The sequence below is a fragment of the Culex quinquefasciatus genome, chromosome 3 (genome assembly GCF_015732765.1).
Source record: "Culex quinquefasciatus strain JHB chromosome 3, VPISU_Cqui_1.0_pri_paternal, whole genome shotgun sequence".
Classification (NCBI taxonomy): domain Eukaryota; kingdom Metazoa; phylum Arthropoda; class Insecta; order Diptera; family Culicidae; genus Culex; species Culex quinquefasciatus.
Window position 1 is genome coordinate 45,964,627 of NC_051863.1, and position 12,347 is coordinate 45,976,973.

The window sequence follows — 12,347 nt, forward strand, 5'->3', positions numbered from 1 at the left end:
CTGAGATGGTGTCATTCAGAGAAATGCTTATCAATGTTTCCAAGGTTCACTTTTTATTTTATTATACTAGAATTTAAAGCAAAATGTGGAATCAGTCCGAAACACCAGCTGAATTGAAGAACCAAATGTCAAATTAATTTATTTTGCTTCTAAACATTTCTTATACAGATAAAATAACAATAATGAAATTACAGAATGCAAAGTGCCTCTTGACGATCTCTCCGTTCCAGTTGAATGAGAGAATCAAAGGCTAGTTTCAGTGTCATGTCAAATTTGTAGCGCAAATCCTCGTGACGAAGTGTTGTACTGAGGTGGTACTTTCTGAGTATGTAAATCAGCATGACCTTGATGCTTAACGTTGCATATCGAGCTCCTGTTTAAAGAAAGAAACATTTTTTAAATTAACAGATAAAAATAAAAACAACAAAAGCTACCTAAACAATTCCGAGTTCCATGGCTAAATGGCAAAAACGCATGAGGATGACGTCCCATCACACGTTCCTGCTTAAAATTCTCCGGATCGAACTTGTCCACGTCCGGACCCCAAACGTCTTTCCGGTGATGTAGACCATAGAAGCTCAATATTATGTCCGTTCCGGCAGGAACTGTCATCCCGTCCAACTCAATGTCCGTTATCGTAGTTCGAGCAATGTTTGCCGCCGTTGGACAGTGTCGAAGGCATTCCTTGAGAAACATATCCAAATACTCCAGCTGGTTTAAGCTTTCAGCCGTGATCTCGGAATCTTCCGACGGAAAAACTTGAATGAACTCGTCGTAAACCTTCCGCTGTATCTCCGGATACATGGCCAGAAACAGCGAAGCATGCATCACTTCCAGCGCTGAGGTGTCGTTTCCCTAAAAAGAAAGCTTTCAGCCAAAATTGCTCCAAAAATATCAATTTCAAACAGTCATACCAAAGTGATAATGTGATAAGTGTTGTCGAAAATTTCCTGATCGCTGAACGGGACTCCCCCGCGGGTTTCCGCCAGCAGTCGGTCGATGAATATCTTGGGCTTTCGATCTTCGGTGTCGTTCTTGTTATCCGCCAGTGCCTGAACATTGTGATTGTGGTCTTCAACGCGAATGAGTTGCTTTTTTTCTTCGATGATCTGGAAAAGAACGTTGAAAATAATATCCCTTTTTAAATCATTTAAGAATACTTCACACTTCTCTTTTTTGAGTGTGGAAAGTACTAATAACAAAGGAGCAGTTTTCCGCCAAAACTGGAAATGGATGTTATTAATATTTTTTGAATTTGGGGGGTCTTTTCTATGACCAAAGAAGCCATTTTGTGTCATTGGTTCACCCATACAAGGCTTCATACAAAAATGGTACGTAAATATTCCAAAATCTGTATCTTTTGAAGACATTTTCTGATCAGTTTAGTGTCTTCGGCAAAGTTTTAAATATTGATGAGGAATAGGTAGAAAAGATTGGTACACGGAAAAAATTGCCTGATTTTTTAATAGGGTAATTCTCCACAAACTCACACGAAATCGGAAAAGTTGCCCCAACCCCTCTTCGATTTTCGTGAAACTTTGCTCTAAGGGGTAATTTTGGTCCCTGATCACGAATCCGTTTTTTGATATATCGTGACGGCGGGGCGGTACGACCCCTTTCATTTTTCTGGTTCTTTACTAAGACACGTTTTTCAGTGATTTGAAGCTCGCAACCGTGAAGAGATAGAAATTTGGTGTCAAAGGGAATTTTGTGTAAAATTAGACGCCCGTTTTGATGGCGTGCTTCATCAAAAAAAAGTTAAATAATGGTTTTAAAATCAATGCCATTTCCCGTTACTCAACTGTCAAAAATCGTAAGACATGTCATTTTATGGTAAATTTAATATACTTTTCGAGTCTAAAATAACTCAGAAGGGTCATTTTTTCATTTAGAGCAATTTTTTTTTCATTTTAAAATTACGTGTTTAGTCTAACTTTGCAGGGTTACATTTTAGAGTGTAACAAGGTTCCACAAAGTTGTAGAGCAGACATAAACAAAAAAATTGACTTATAGACATAAGGAGTTTGCATGTATTCTTCACGAGTTATCAGAATTTTACACACAAATTTTTTGAAAAAGTTATGATTTCGACCATTTTTGACCAGTTTTTCGAATTTTTAACCCCAAAAACTCAATCGTGTGCTTATGAAAGTATTTTTTTTCGGAATGTTCAGCTTATTTTGCATAAGAATGATCCCTTGGACGATTATTGTGGCTTGTGCACTGCATGTATGTGGGGATTTTTCGAAATTTAAAAAAAAACAAAACGGGTACGCTCATTCATCACAAAAATATTTTTTTTCAAAAAAAATCTGATTCTCGCAATGCAAGGAATTTCGTCGCAATATTTACACCGATGCCGAATTTATTTCAAAAAAGGAAAAATCATGTCTTTGATTGTGGGTGTCACGTTAAGTTGGAGGTACAGAACCAACATTCGATTTTAGTTAATTTGGAAACTAATGTGACGGTTTTATTGAGGTCATTTTTGAAAAAGTTTTTAAAACGGGTTAAACTGAGGAAAATTTTAAAGAAAATAAGAGCAATTCTCTGAGATTTCAGTAATTCGATTTTTTTTGTATTTTTTAACCCGGCTTAAACTTTTTTGGTGCCTTTGGTATGTCCAAATAAGCCATTTTGCATCATTAGTTTGTTCATATAATTTCCCATGCAAATTTGGCAGCTGTCCATACAAAAATGATATGTAAAAATTCAAAAATCTGTATCTTTTGAAAGAATTTTTAGATCGATTTTCTGTCTTTGGCAAAGTTGTAGGTATGAATATGGACTACACTGAAAAAAAATGATACACGGAAAAAATGGTGATTTTTAATTTCACTTTTTGTCATTAAAACTTTATTTGCAAAAAAAAATCTTGTTGAAAAATTGCACGTGTTTCTGGGGACCTCTTCGTGCTTCCCCTCGAGAAGAGCCTGCACATTTAGGGTGCCCAGAAAAAAAATGACACCCTACTCCACAAGCGGTAAACGGTTTTTTGGGTTATTTTAAGCATCTGTGCAAATTTTGAGCGGAATTGGTTCAGATTAACCCATTGATACCCGAGTCTAAAGCTGGTGAAATAAATGACTTGTTTAAATCGCTAATAACTTTTCAGGATCGAGTTTTACAGCTTTGGTATGTTCTACAAAGTTGTAGAGCATCAAATTTCCGATGAGAATCTCACTTTTGGGAATATTTGGATGGAAGTTGCGCACCCTGCAGACCAAAGCGTAAGAAAATTGGGTTTCCCATAAATTTTTTTTCGATTTTTCCCTTACAAACTTCACCTCCGAGTATCAATGGGTAAATGTTGACTGATTCTGCTCATATTTGGCCCAGAGTCCTAAACTAGCTCAAGGAACAATATTCAGCTTGTGAAGCGAGGTTTTGAGATAATAGTCTTTTCTAGATCCGATAAGGAGTTGCAAACTCCATTACACAAATAGTTCGAATCAGGGCCGTGCACAGAATTTTCGAAAGGGGAGGGTTTTCTCGAAAGGGGCGCATGGGGTGCTTGTTTAGATTGCGAAAGGGCGCTAACAGTCAATCTTTAAACTCAATAAATAATACTTTGGTATATTTTACATATATTTTGCTGGTTCGAATCCCGCGGCGGACGCTCTAAAATTCTAAGTGTAAATATGGGTATCCGGCGCCGTCACTCTGTGCCTTACTCAAACAGGGCGGCGAAGTCCTTGTAGTTAAAAGGAAGACAGTGGTTGGTCTAGTACCGGCCGACAGATATAAAGTCAACTTCGTTTTTTTATATATTTTACATTGGTGCAACAGGAGACTACACTTTTGAATTGGTGCTGCAAATCGTGTTGAATAGCACCATGAAGGGGGCGTTAATTCGGAGTTTGAGCGAATTTGAGATTTTTGCGCAAATGAGAGTTTTGGCGTAAATCGGAAGAGGCATGGGCCGTTCACTTGTGGAGCGTAAAACGGGGTTTTAGTGAAGAAGTGTAGCAGTAATTGCTCAAAACAAGTTTTCATAAGTTTTTTTTTTAAATATTAAGAGTAGTTCTCTACGATTTCGCAAATTTTATTCACGATTTTTAGCTTTTCATTTTTTTGATTTGGATGAAACTTTGCCATGCACCATGCATTCCATATGTCAAAAGAAGCACAATTGTATAATTCGTTTTTCTATACAAATGTCCATACAATTCTGGGGCCGGTCATATTATTCATCTGGTTTAAGAGATATAATTTTTTGGAAAAAAAAACGTAAAAGTGGACAAAAATTGTTGAAGCAATTTTGTTAACAAAATGTACCGTTTTCAGGTTAAAGCTAATTTTAGGACTGCATTTTCAATTTATTTTGGTTTCTTTTCAAGAAAATTTTGTACAATTTTCTCTCTGAAACTTTCAAATCGAGCAATTTGTTTCTGAGATACACAATCTCAAAGAAATCAAATCGATGAACTTGATTTTTTCTAAGTGTTAACCCTTTGCTGCCCAATTTTTTTTTCGATTTTTTTTAAATTTTTCCCTTGTCATTTTGAGCAACTTTTGTTCTACGAAAAAGTTTACGTCTCTTGTTTTTTGTTGCTTTTGTTTCAATTATAGTTTTTATATTTGCATTTATCTTGTTTAGTTGATATTTGTTTTTGGTAGTATTTGGCCTATTCCAGCACCTAATTTGTCATGTTTTTACAGCCAATTTTTCATTATTTTTTTGTATGTTTTTAATTTTTTTTACTCTAGAACAAACCATTATCATTTAAATTGTTAAAAAATGCTTAGAGGTATAGTCTGAAACAATAGAAAAAAAGTACAGAAAATATTAGTGAAAAACACAGCCAAGAAAATTTTTCATTTTTTAAACATTGGTAAAGTCAAATAAAACAAGTCACACGTTCAACCCTAAAAAATCAAATTTTAAGAGTTTACCTTTCCAATGCTTTTATGTCGAAAATTGGTAAAAAAAAGATTTTTGGCGAATTATTAGATCGAACCCCGCCTAGAGGTGGGGTTGGGTTGTAGCTGGATAAACTGAAAGTGTTCAACTGATCATAACTCGGAAACTACTGGTTTTCAATCGACTTTTCTTTGCATTCCCTGTGTCAAAAGAAGCAATTTTGCATCATTTGTTTTTTCATGCAAGTCTCCATACAATTTTGAGGGCTGGAATGGGTATGTAAACGTATGAAATTTTGTATCTTTGGACGGAATTTTTTGAAAATCTGAAAAATTAGATAAGAAACTTCATTTTTGGGTCAAACATTTGTAACAGATTTTTTGAGTATAAAAAATTTAAAAAAATAATTTTGAATATATTTCTATCGATTCCTTGACTTTTCTGAAGAAACGTCCTGGAAAATCGATAAAAAGTAACAAAGTTGCTACAGGAAACAAAGATATATTTCGATTTACCCCAGAAAATGTTCCGAAAAGGCACCTCTCTCATAAACACGCCTCCAGTCAAATTTTTCATATCGAGAATTTGCATGATTTTTTAAGTCATAAGGGCGCCTCCAGTCAAATTTTCATAATAAAATTTGTATGATTTTTTTAAAGTCGTAGTGGAGCCTCCATTCAATTTTTCATATCGAGAATTTGCATGATTTTGTTAGGTCGTAGGGGCGCCTTCAATTCAATTTTCATATCGAGAATTTTCATAAAAATTTTTAAGTCATAGGGCGCCTCCAGTCATTTTTTCATAATAAGAAATTGTATGATTTTTTCAAAGTCGTAGGGACGCATTCATTAAATTTTTTATAGCGAAAATTTTCATGATTTTTTAAGTCGCCTCCTGTCAAATTTTTAATGTTGAGAATTTGTTTATAAAAATTATAAGTCGTAGGGGCGGCACAAGTTAAATTTTCATAATAAGAATTTGTATGATTTTTTTAAGTCATAAGGGCGCCTCAATCTAAGTTGCCATATCGAGCATATGCCTTTAGAGTCGTAGGGGCGTCTTCAGTCATATTTTTACATTGGGAATTTGTATTTAAAAAAATAATTCATAGGGGCGCTTTCAGTCAATTTTTCATATCAAGAATTCGCATGATTTTTTTTAATTCTAAGGGGCGCCTCCAGTCAAATCTTTAATGTTGAGAATATGTTTAAAAAATTAGATCGTAGGAGCGCCTCCAGTTAAATTTTCATATTGAGAATTTTCATAAAAATGTTTCATTCATAGTCATAGGTCAAATTTTCAATATAAGAATTGGTATGATTTTTTTAAGTCATAAGAGCGCCTCTAGTCAAATTTTCATTATAAAATTTGTATGTTTTTTTAAGTCGTAGGGGCGCCTCCAGTCAAATTTTTATATGGCATATTCGTACACCCAACCGGCGGTTGCATTATTGTGATGTATGGTGGCATGAAAGTATATAAGATTCTGCATGAAATCTGTCCTCATGCATTTTTTACGATATAGGGGTATGACATTTTTGCCCGTTACCGACAATTATCGACATTACCGACGGCTTTTTGGTTGTATTTAAAAAAAAAACCCCTAAACAGAACGAGGATTGAACCACTAACTTCTTGGTTATTGATCCGACACGCTACCACCGCGCCATGGACGCTTGATGAAAAGTGAGTGAAAGAGCACCAACATATGCTTCTCTTTGGAGTGTTGCTCGGGGACGGGCCAGCATTATATGTGTTGGTGAGAACGGCAGATCGCTGTAATGTGTACACGCGGGCAAAAATGATCTACGGGCTTGCTGCAAAAAATGTTATAAAATGTGACATTTTCTGCAGCAAATCCGCTGTTGCAGATTTTGAGCTATATTTTTCCTTTGGGTGTACTGAAAAAAATAAGTCTTAGGGGCGCCTCCAATTAAATTTTCTTAATTTTCATGAAAATGTTTTAGTCATAGGGGCGCCTGCAGTCAAATTTTTCATATCGATAATTTGCAAGATTTTTTTAAGTCATAAGGGTGCCTCCAGTCAAATTTTCATAACAAAATTTGTATGATTTTTTAAAGTCGTAGGGGCGCCTATATTTAATTTTTCATATCGAGAATTTGCATGATTTTTTTAAGTCGTAAGGGCGCTTCCAGTCAATTTTTTATATTGCATATTCGTATTGAAAAAAATTAAGTCTTAGGGGCGCCTCCAGTTAAATTTTCATAATTTTCATAAAAATGTTTTAGTCATAGGGGTGCCTTCAGTAAAATTTTTTACATATCGAGAATTTGCATGATTTTTTTAAGTAATAAAGGCGCCTCCAGTCAAATTTTCATAACAAAATTAGTATGATTTTTTTTAAAGTCGTAGGGGCGCCTCCAGTCAAATTTTTATATTACATATTCGTATTGAAAAAAAATAAGTCTAAGGGGCGCGTTCAGTTAAACTTTCATAAAAATGTGGTAGTCATAGGGGCGCCTCCAGTCAATTTTTTTATATCGATAATTTTCATGTTTTTTTCAAGTCATAAGGGCGCCTCCAGTAGGGTGGCTTGAAGCTGTATAGGAAAATTTCAAAATGGAGTAATTCAATCAGAACAGGCATTCTCCAGTCCCATTTGGGCCCCCAAACAACCTTCCAAAATTTGGGAGCGATTGGATTTGTCTCAGCTTTCCGCAAAGCGATTCAAATTTGTATGGACATTTGTATGGGAAAACCATCTTTTTTACATTTTGATTTTTATAATTTTAATTTTTCACTCAATTTAAAAACTAACACCGTAGAAGTATGATCCTGAATGTCCTCTAAAACTTTCCCGAAGAAAGTATGATCCTATCTTGCTTCTGGAAAAAGATACAGAGTTTTTAAAAGAGGCATTTCAAAATAAGTGCTGAAAATTATATTTCTTGCCAACACTGCCAGTATTTCAGTAGATATTTCGAAATCTTATTTTTTAACGTAATAAAGAAGCAACCTAGCAAAATGGTGTCTTAGGAAAAGTTGTTGTATATGAATGTGGCTTTTATTTAAAATTATTGACATGCAGAGTGACACACCTACAGGGTGTCAACCAAGCCCTAACTTCTACTGGTGACCTTTTAAAGCGTTGGTGTCTTAGGAAAAGTTGTTAAGCTACTTATTCCAAAAAAAATGACATGGTTGGAAGACAGGGTGACACATCTCCAGGGTGTCAACCCATTTCTAGCTTCTATTTAAGACCTTTTCGATCACTGTAAAGTGGGCGAAAAAGGGTACAAATCGCAAATTAGGCCTGCCATGCAAAAGAAGGCTGAACATAAATTCGTAAAAAGTCAGTTTTTCACATAAAAGTGTGCAATCGATTCCCCAGGAAATTTTATGCCTCCTTTTGCATGGCAGGTCTAATTTGCGCCTCCAGTCAAATTTTTATATTGCATATTCGTATTGAAAATAATTAAGTCTAAGGGGCGCGTCCAGTTAAATTTTCATAAAAATGTGGTAGTCATAGGGGCGCCTCCAGTCAATTTTTTTATATCAAGTATTTTCATGTTTTTTCAAGTCATAAGGGAGCCTCCAGTCAATTTTTATAAAAAAAATATTATGTTTTTTTTTTAAGTCGTAGGGGCGCCTCCATTTAATATTTCATTTCGAGAAATTGCATGATTTTTTTAAGACGTAGAGGCGCCTCCAGTAGAATTTTTATATTGCATATTCGTATTGAAAATAATTAAGTCTAAGGGACGCGTCCAGTTAAACTTTCATAAAAATGTGGTAGTCATAGGGACGCCTCCAGTCAAATTTTTTATATCGAGAATTTTCATGTTTTTTTTTCAAGTCATAAGGGCGCCTCCAGTCAATTTTTATAATAAAATTAATATGATTTTTTTAAAGTCGTAGGGGCGCCTCCATTCAATAATTAGCATGATTTTTTAAGACGTAGGGGCGCCTCCAGTCAAATTTTTATATTGCATATTCGTATTGAAAATAATTAGGTCTAAGGGGCGCGTCCAGTTAAATTTTCATAAAAATGTGGTAGTCATAGGGGCGCCTCCAGTATTTTTTTTTTATATCAAGAATTTTCATGTTTTTTCAAGTCATAAGGGAGCCTCCAGTCAATTTTTATAAAAAAAAATTAATATGATTTTTTTTTAAGTCGTAGGGGCGCCTCCATTTAAAATTTCATTTTGAGAATTTGCATAATTTTTTTAAGACGTAGAGGCGCCTCCAGTAAAATTTTTATATTGCATATTCGTATTGAAAAAAATTAAGTCTTAGGGGCGCCTCCAGTTAAATTTTCATAATTTTCATAAAAATGTTTTAGTCATAGGGGCGCCTCCAGTCAAATTTTTCATATCGGTAATTTACATGATTTTTTTAAGTCATAAGGATGCTTTCAGTCAAATTTTCATAACAAAATTTGTATGATTTTTTAAAGTCGTAGGGGCGCCTCTATTTAATTTTTCGTATTGAGAATTTGCATGATTTTTTTTAAGTCGTAGGGGCGCTTCCAGTCAATTTTTAATATTGCATATTCGTATTGAAAAAAAAAATAAGTCTTAGGGGCACCTCCAGTTAAATTTTCATAATTTTCATAAAAATGTTTTAGTCATAGGGGCGCCTCCAGTCAATTTTTTCATATCGAGAATTTGCATGATTGTTTAAGTCATAAGGGCGCCTTCAGTCAAATTTTCATAACAAAATTTGTATGATGTTTTTAAAGTCGTAGGGCGCCTCTATTTAATTTTCCATATCGAGAATTTGCATGATTTTTTAAGTCGTAGGGCGCTTCCAGTCAATTTTTATATTGCATATTCGTATTGAAAAAATTAGGTCTTAGGGGCGCCTCCAGTTAAATTTTCATGAAAATGTTTCAATCATAGGGGCGCTCCAGTCAAATTTTTCGTATCGAGAATTTGCTGGATTTTTTAAGTCATAAGGGCGCCTCCAGTCAAATTTTCATAACAAAATTTGTATGATTTTTTAAGTCGTAAGGGTGCCTGCTTTCAATTTTTCATATCGAGAATTTGCATGATATTTTTAAGTCGTAGGGGCGTCTCCAGTCAAATTTTTATATTGCATATTCGTATTGAAAAAAATTAAGTTTTAGGGGCGCCTCCAGTTAAATTTTCATAATTTTCATAAAAATGTTTTAATCGTTAGGGCGCCTCCAGTCAAATTTTTCATATCGAGAATTTGCATGATTTTTTAAAGTCGTAGGGGCGCCTTCAGTCAAATTTTTATATTGCATATTCGTATTGAAAAAAATAAGTGTTAAATTTTCATAATTTTCATAAAAATGTTTTAGTCATTAGGGTCATTAGTCATATCGAGAATTTGCATGATTTTTTGAAGTCGTAGGGGCGCCTTCAGTCAAATTTTTATATTGCATATTCGTATTGAAAAAAATAAGTTTTAGGGGCGCCTCCAGTTGAATTTTCATAATTTTCATAAAAATGTTTTAGTCATTAGGGCACCTCCAATCAAATTTTTCATATCGAGAATTTGCATGATTTTTTAAAGTCGTAGGGGCGCCTTCAGTCAAATTTTTATATTGCATATTCGTATTGAAAAAAATTAAGTTTTAGGGGCGCCTCCAGTTAAATTTTCATAATTTTCATAAAAATGTTTTAATCGTTAGGGCGCCTCCAGTCAAATTTTTCATATCGAGAATTTGCATGATTTTTTAAAGTCGTAGGGGCGCCTTCAGTCAAATTTTTATATTGCATATTCGTATTGAAAAAAATAAGTGTTAAATTTTCATAATTTTCATAAAAATGTTTTAGTCATTAGGGTCATTAGTCATATCGAGAATTTGCATGATTTTTTGAAGTCGTAGGGGCGCCTTCAGTCAAATTTTTATATTGCATATTCGTATTGAAAAAAATAAGTTTTAGGGGCGCATCCAGTTAAATTTTCATAATTTTCATAGAAATGTTTTAGTCATTAGGGCGCCTCCAGTCAAACTTTTCATATCGATTTGAAAAAAAAATCTCTTTGGCATTTTAGCAACATAGCTAAAAAAAAATCGGCCCTTCGGGCCGAGGGGCGCATGGGGTGTAACTAACTTAATTTGCCAGGGGGGGGTTAAACCCCTAAAACCCCCCCCTTGTACACGGCCCTGGTTCGAATACTTACTTTAGAGAAAAAGTCGCAAATAACTCCCCAAGCTTTCTGTTGATCATTATAATCTTTCGTCACTCGATAGGTAATATCAGTATACAGCCATGGTTTGAACATCCTTCTCGAAGCACAGTTGAAAGCTCTGCAATAAAAGGAACGTTCACTTAGATTCTATTTTTTCGCGTTGCAAAGTGTTTTACGTTTCAATGCTATGCACAAATTCTTCCTTTCCCGGCCGTTGCATCACATCACTGCCCAGCGAAGTTGCGCAAATCATTTCCAGCGTACAAATCGAGGTGAACTTGAGGATATTCACTCCCGTTGACCCATCGGCATGACTCAGCATGTTTTGAACCATCCTTCGACTGCACTCTTCAAATATCGGCACAAAGTTGTTCAGCACAAGCGCGTTGAACGCTGGGTTCAGAGCTTTCCTTTGCAGCTTCCACAATTTCCCTAAAATAGTGCACTTTGTTAACGATTTAACGGAAACTTCAACAAACTAAATATCTCACAATCCGTCGAGAAGATTCCCTTGGTGAATCCGGAGAATCCATACAAAAACGGTCGCTCCAAACACTGCGGGTGGTTCACGACCTGGTAGATCAAATCCGGATGGCTGGTGGCCAGCATCAGCTTCGGACCAACCCAAACTTTGAACAATCGATCATACTTTAACACCTGATGTGCAACGATCGAGAACAGCTGCTCTTCACTTTTCCCAACCACAATCGGAACATTTCCCACCAGTGGATAGCACGGTTCCACGGTAGGAATTCCCCTTAGCGATTTGAACTTGATGCGATGCTGCAACCAGAGCGCGATTGCACCAAGAACTGCCACGAAGCAAATCAACAGCACGGCGATCATTTTGGCGCTGCACTACGTTGGGGTTTGGTTCCACCACGCTTAAATAAAACGATGAGCTGTTGGAGGCACAAAGAAGTCAGGATATCTAGGATCTTTTTGGAGCTGCTCAAAGATGTGCTCCCGGTCGCGTGCAAAGTTAGTTTTAGACTAACGAGGTTTGGATCAAAGAACTAACCAAATTAAACCATACTAAACAGCTGCAGTGACCCGTTTACAGCCTGTGGTTCTCAAACTTTAATTATTACGTTTGTAACATTAAACTTAGAGACATCTTTATACAACAAGTAAATTGAAATTTTCACATTAATCGTTAATCGGGTCATATTCCAAATTTGAACAGGCATGCTTAAAAAAGAACCCCAGCAACCTTTATGTAACATAGTTTGGCAAAGACTCATACGTACTGCACAGCTCAGGAGACATTTTACTTTCATAATAAAGCCCAGAGCCAATAAAAAACAAACACTCGTTTATGTACTGCTAGCGCATACGACCACCTGAAACCGAGATG

The 12,347-nt window shown here is 35.5% G+C and overlaps 1 protein-coding gene across 1 annotated transcript; it reads right to left on the minus strand.

The window, feature by feature from the left end:
- Positions 1 to 156: 156 nt before the first annotated feature.
- LOC6044704 (cytochrome P450 4c21) lies at positions 157 to 11,840 on the minus strand. Its single transcript, XM_001862136.2, has 6 exons — positions 11,482 to 11,840; positions 11,167 to 11,422; positions 10,982 to 11,108; positions 915 to 1,109; positions 435 to 855; positions 157 to 373 (listed from the first exon to the last, which is right to left on the minus strand). Exons 1-6 carry the CDS (start codon positions 11,834 to 11,836, stop codon positions 189 to 191), a joined length of 1,539 nt encoding a protein of 512 aa, XP_001862171.2. The 5' UTR covers positions 11,837 to 11,840; the 3' UTR covers positions 157 to 188.
- Positions 11,841 to 12,347: the final 507 nt, after the last annotated feature.

Coding starts and splice junctions, on each gene's coding strand:
- LOC6044704 (XM_001862136.2), bottom strand. CDS start 11,836: ATGATCGCCGTGCTGTTGATTTGCTTCGTGGCAGTTCTTGGTGCAATC. Junction 11,423..11,481: donor GGGAATCTTCTCGACGGATT/GTGAGATATTTA, acceptor GCACTATTTTAG/GGAAATTGTGGAAGCTGCAA. Junction 374..434: donor TGGAACTCGGAATTGTTTAG/GTAGCTTTTGTT, acceptor TTCTTTAAACAG/GAGCTCGATATGCAACGTTA.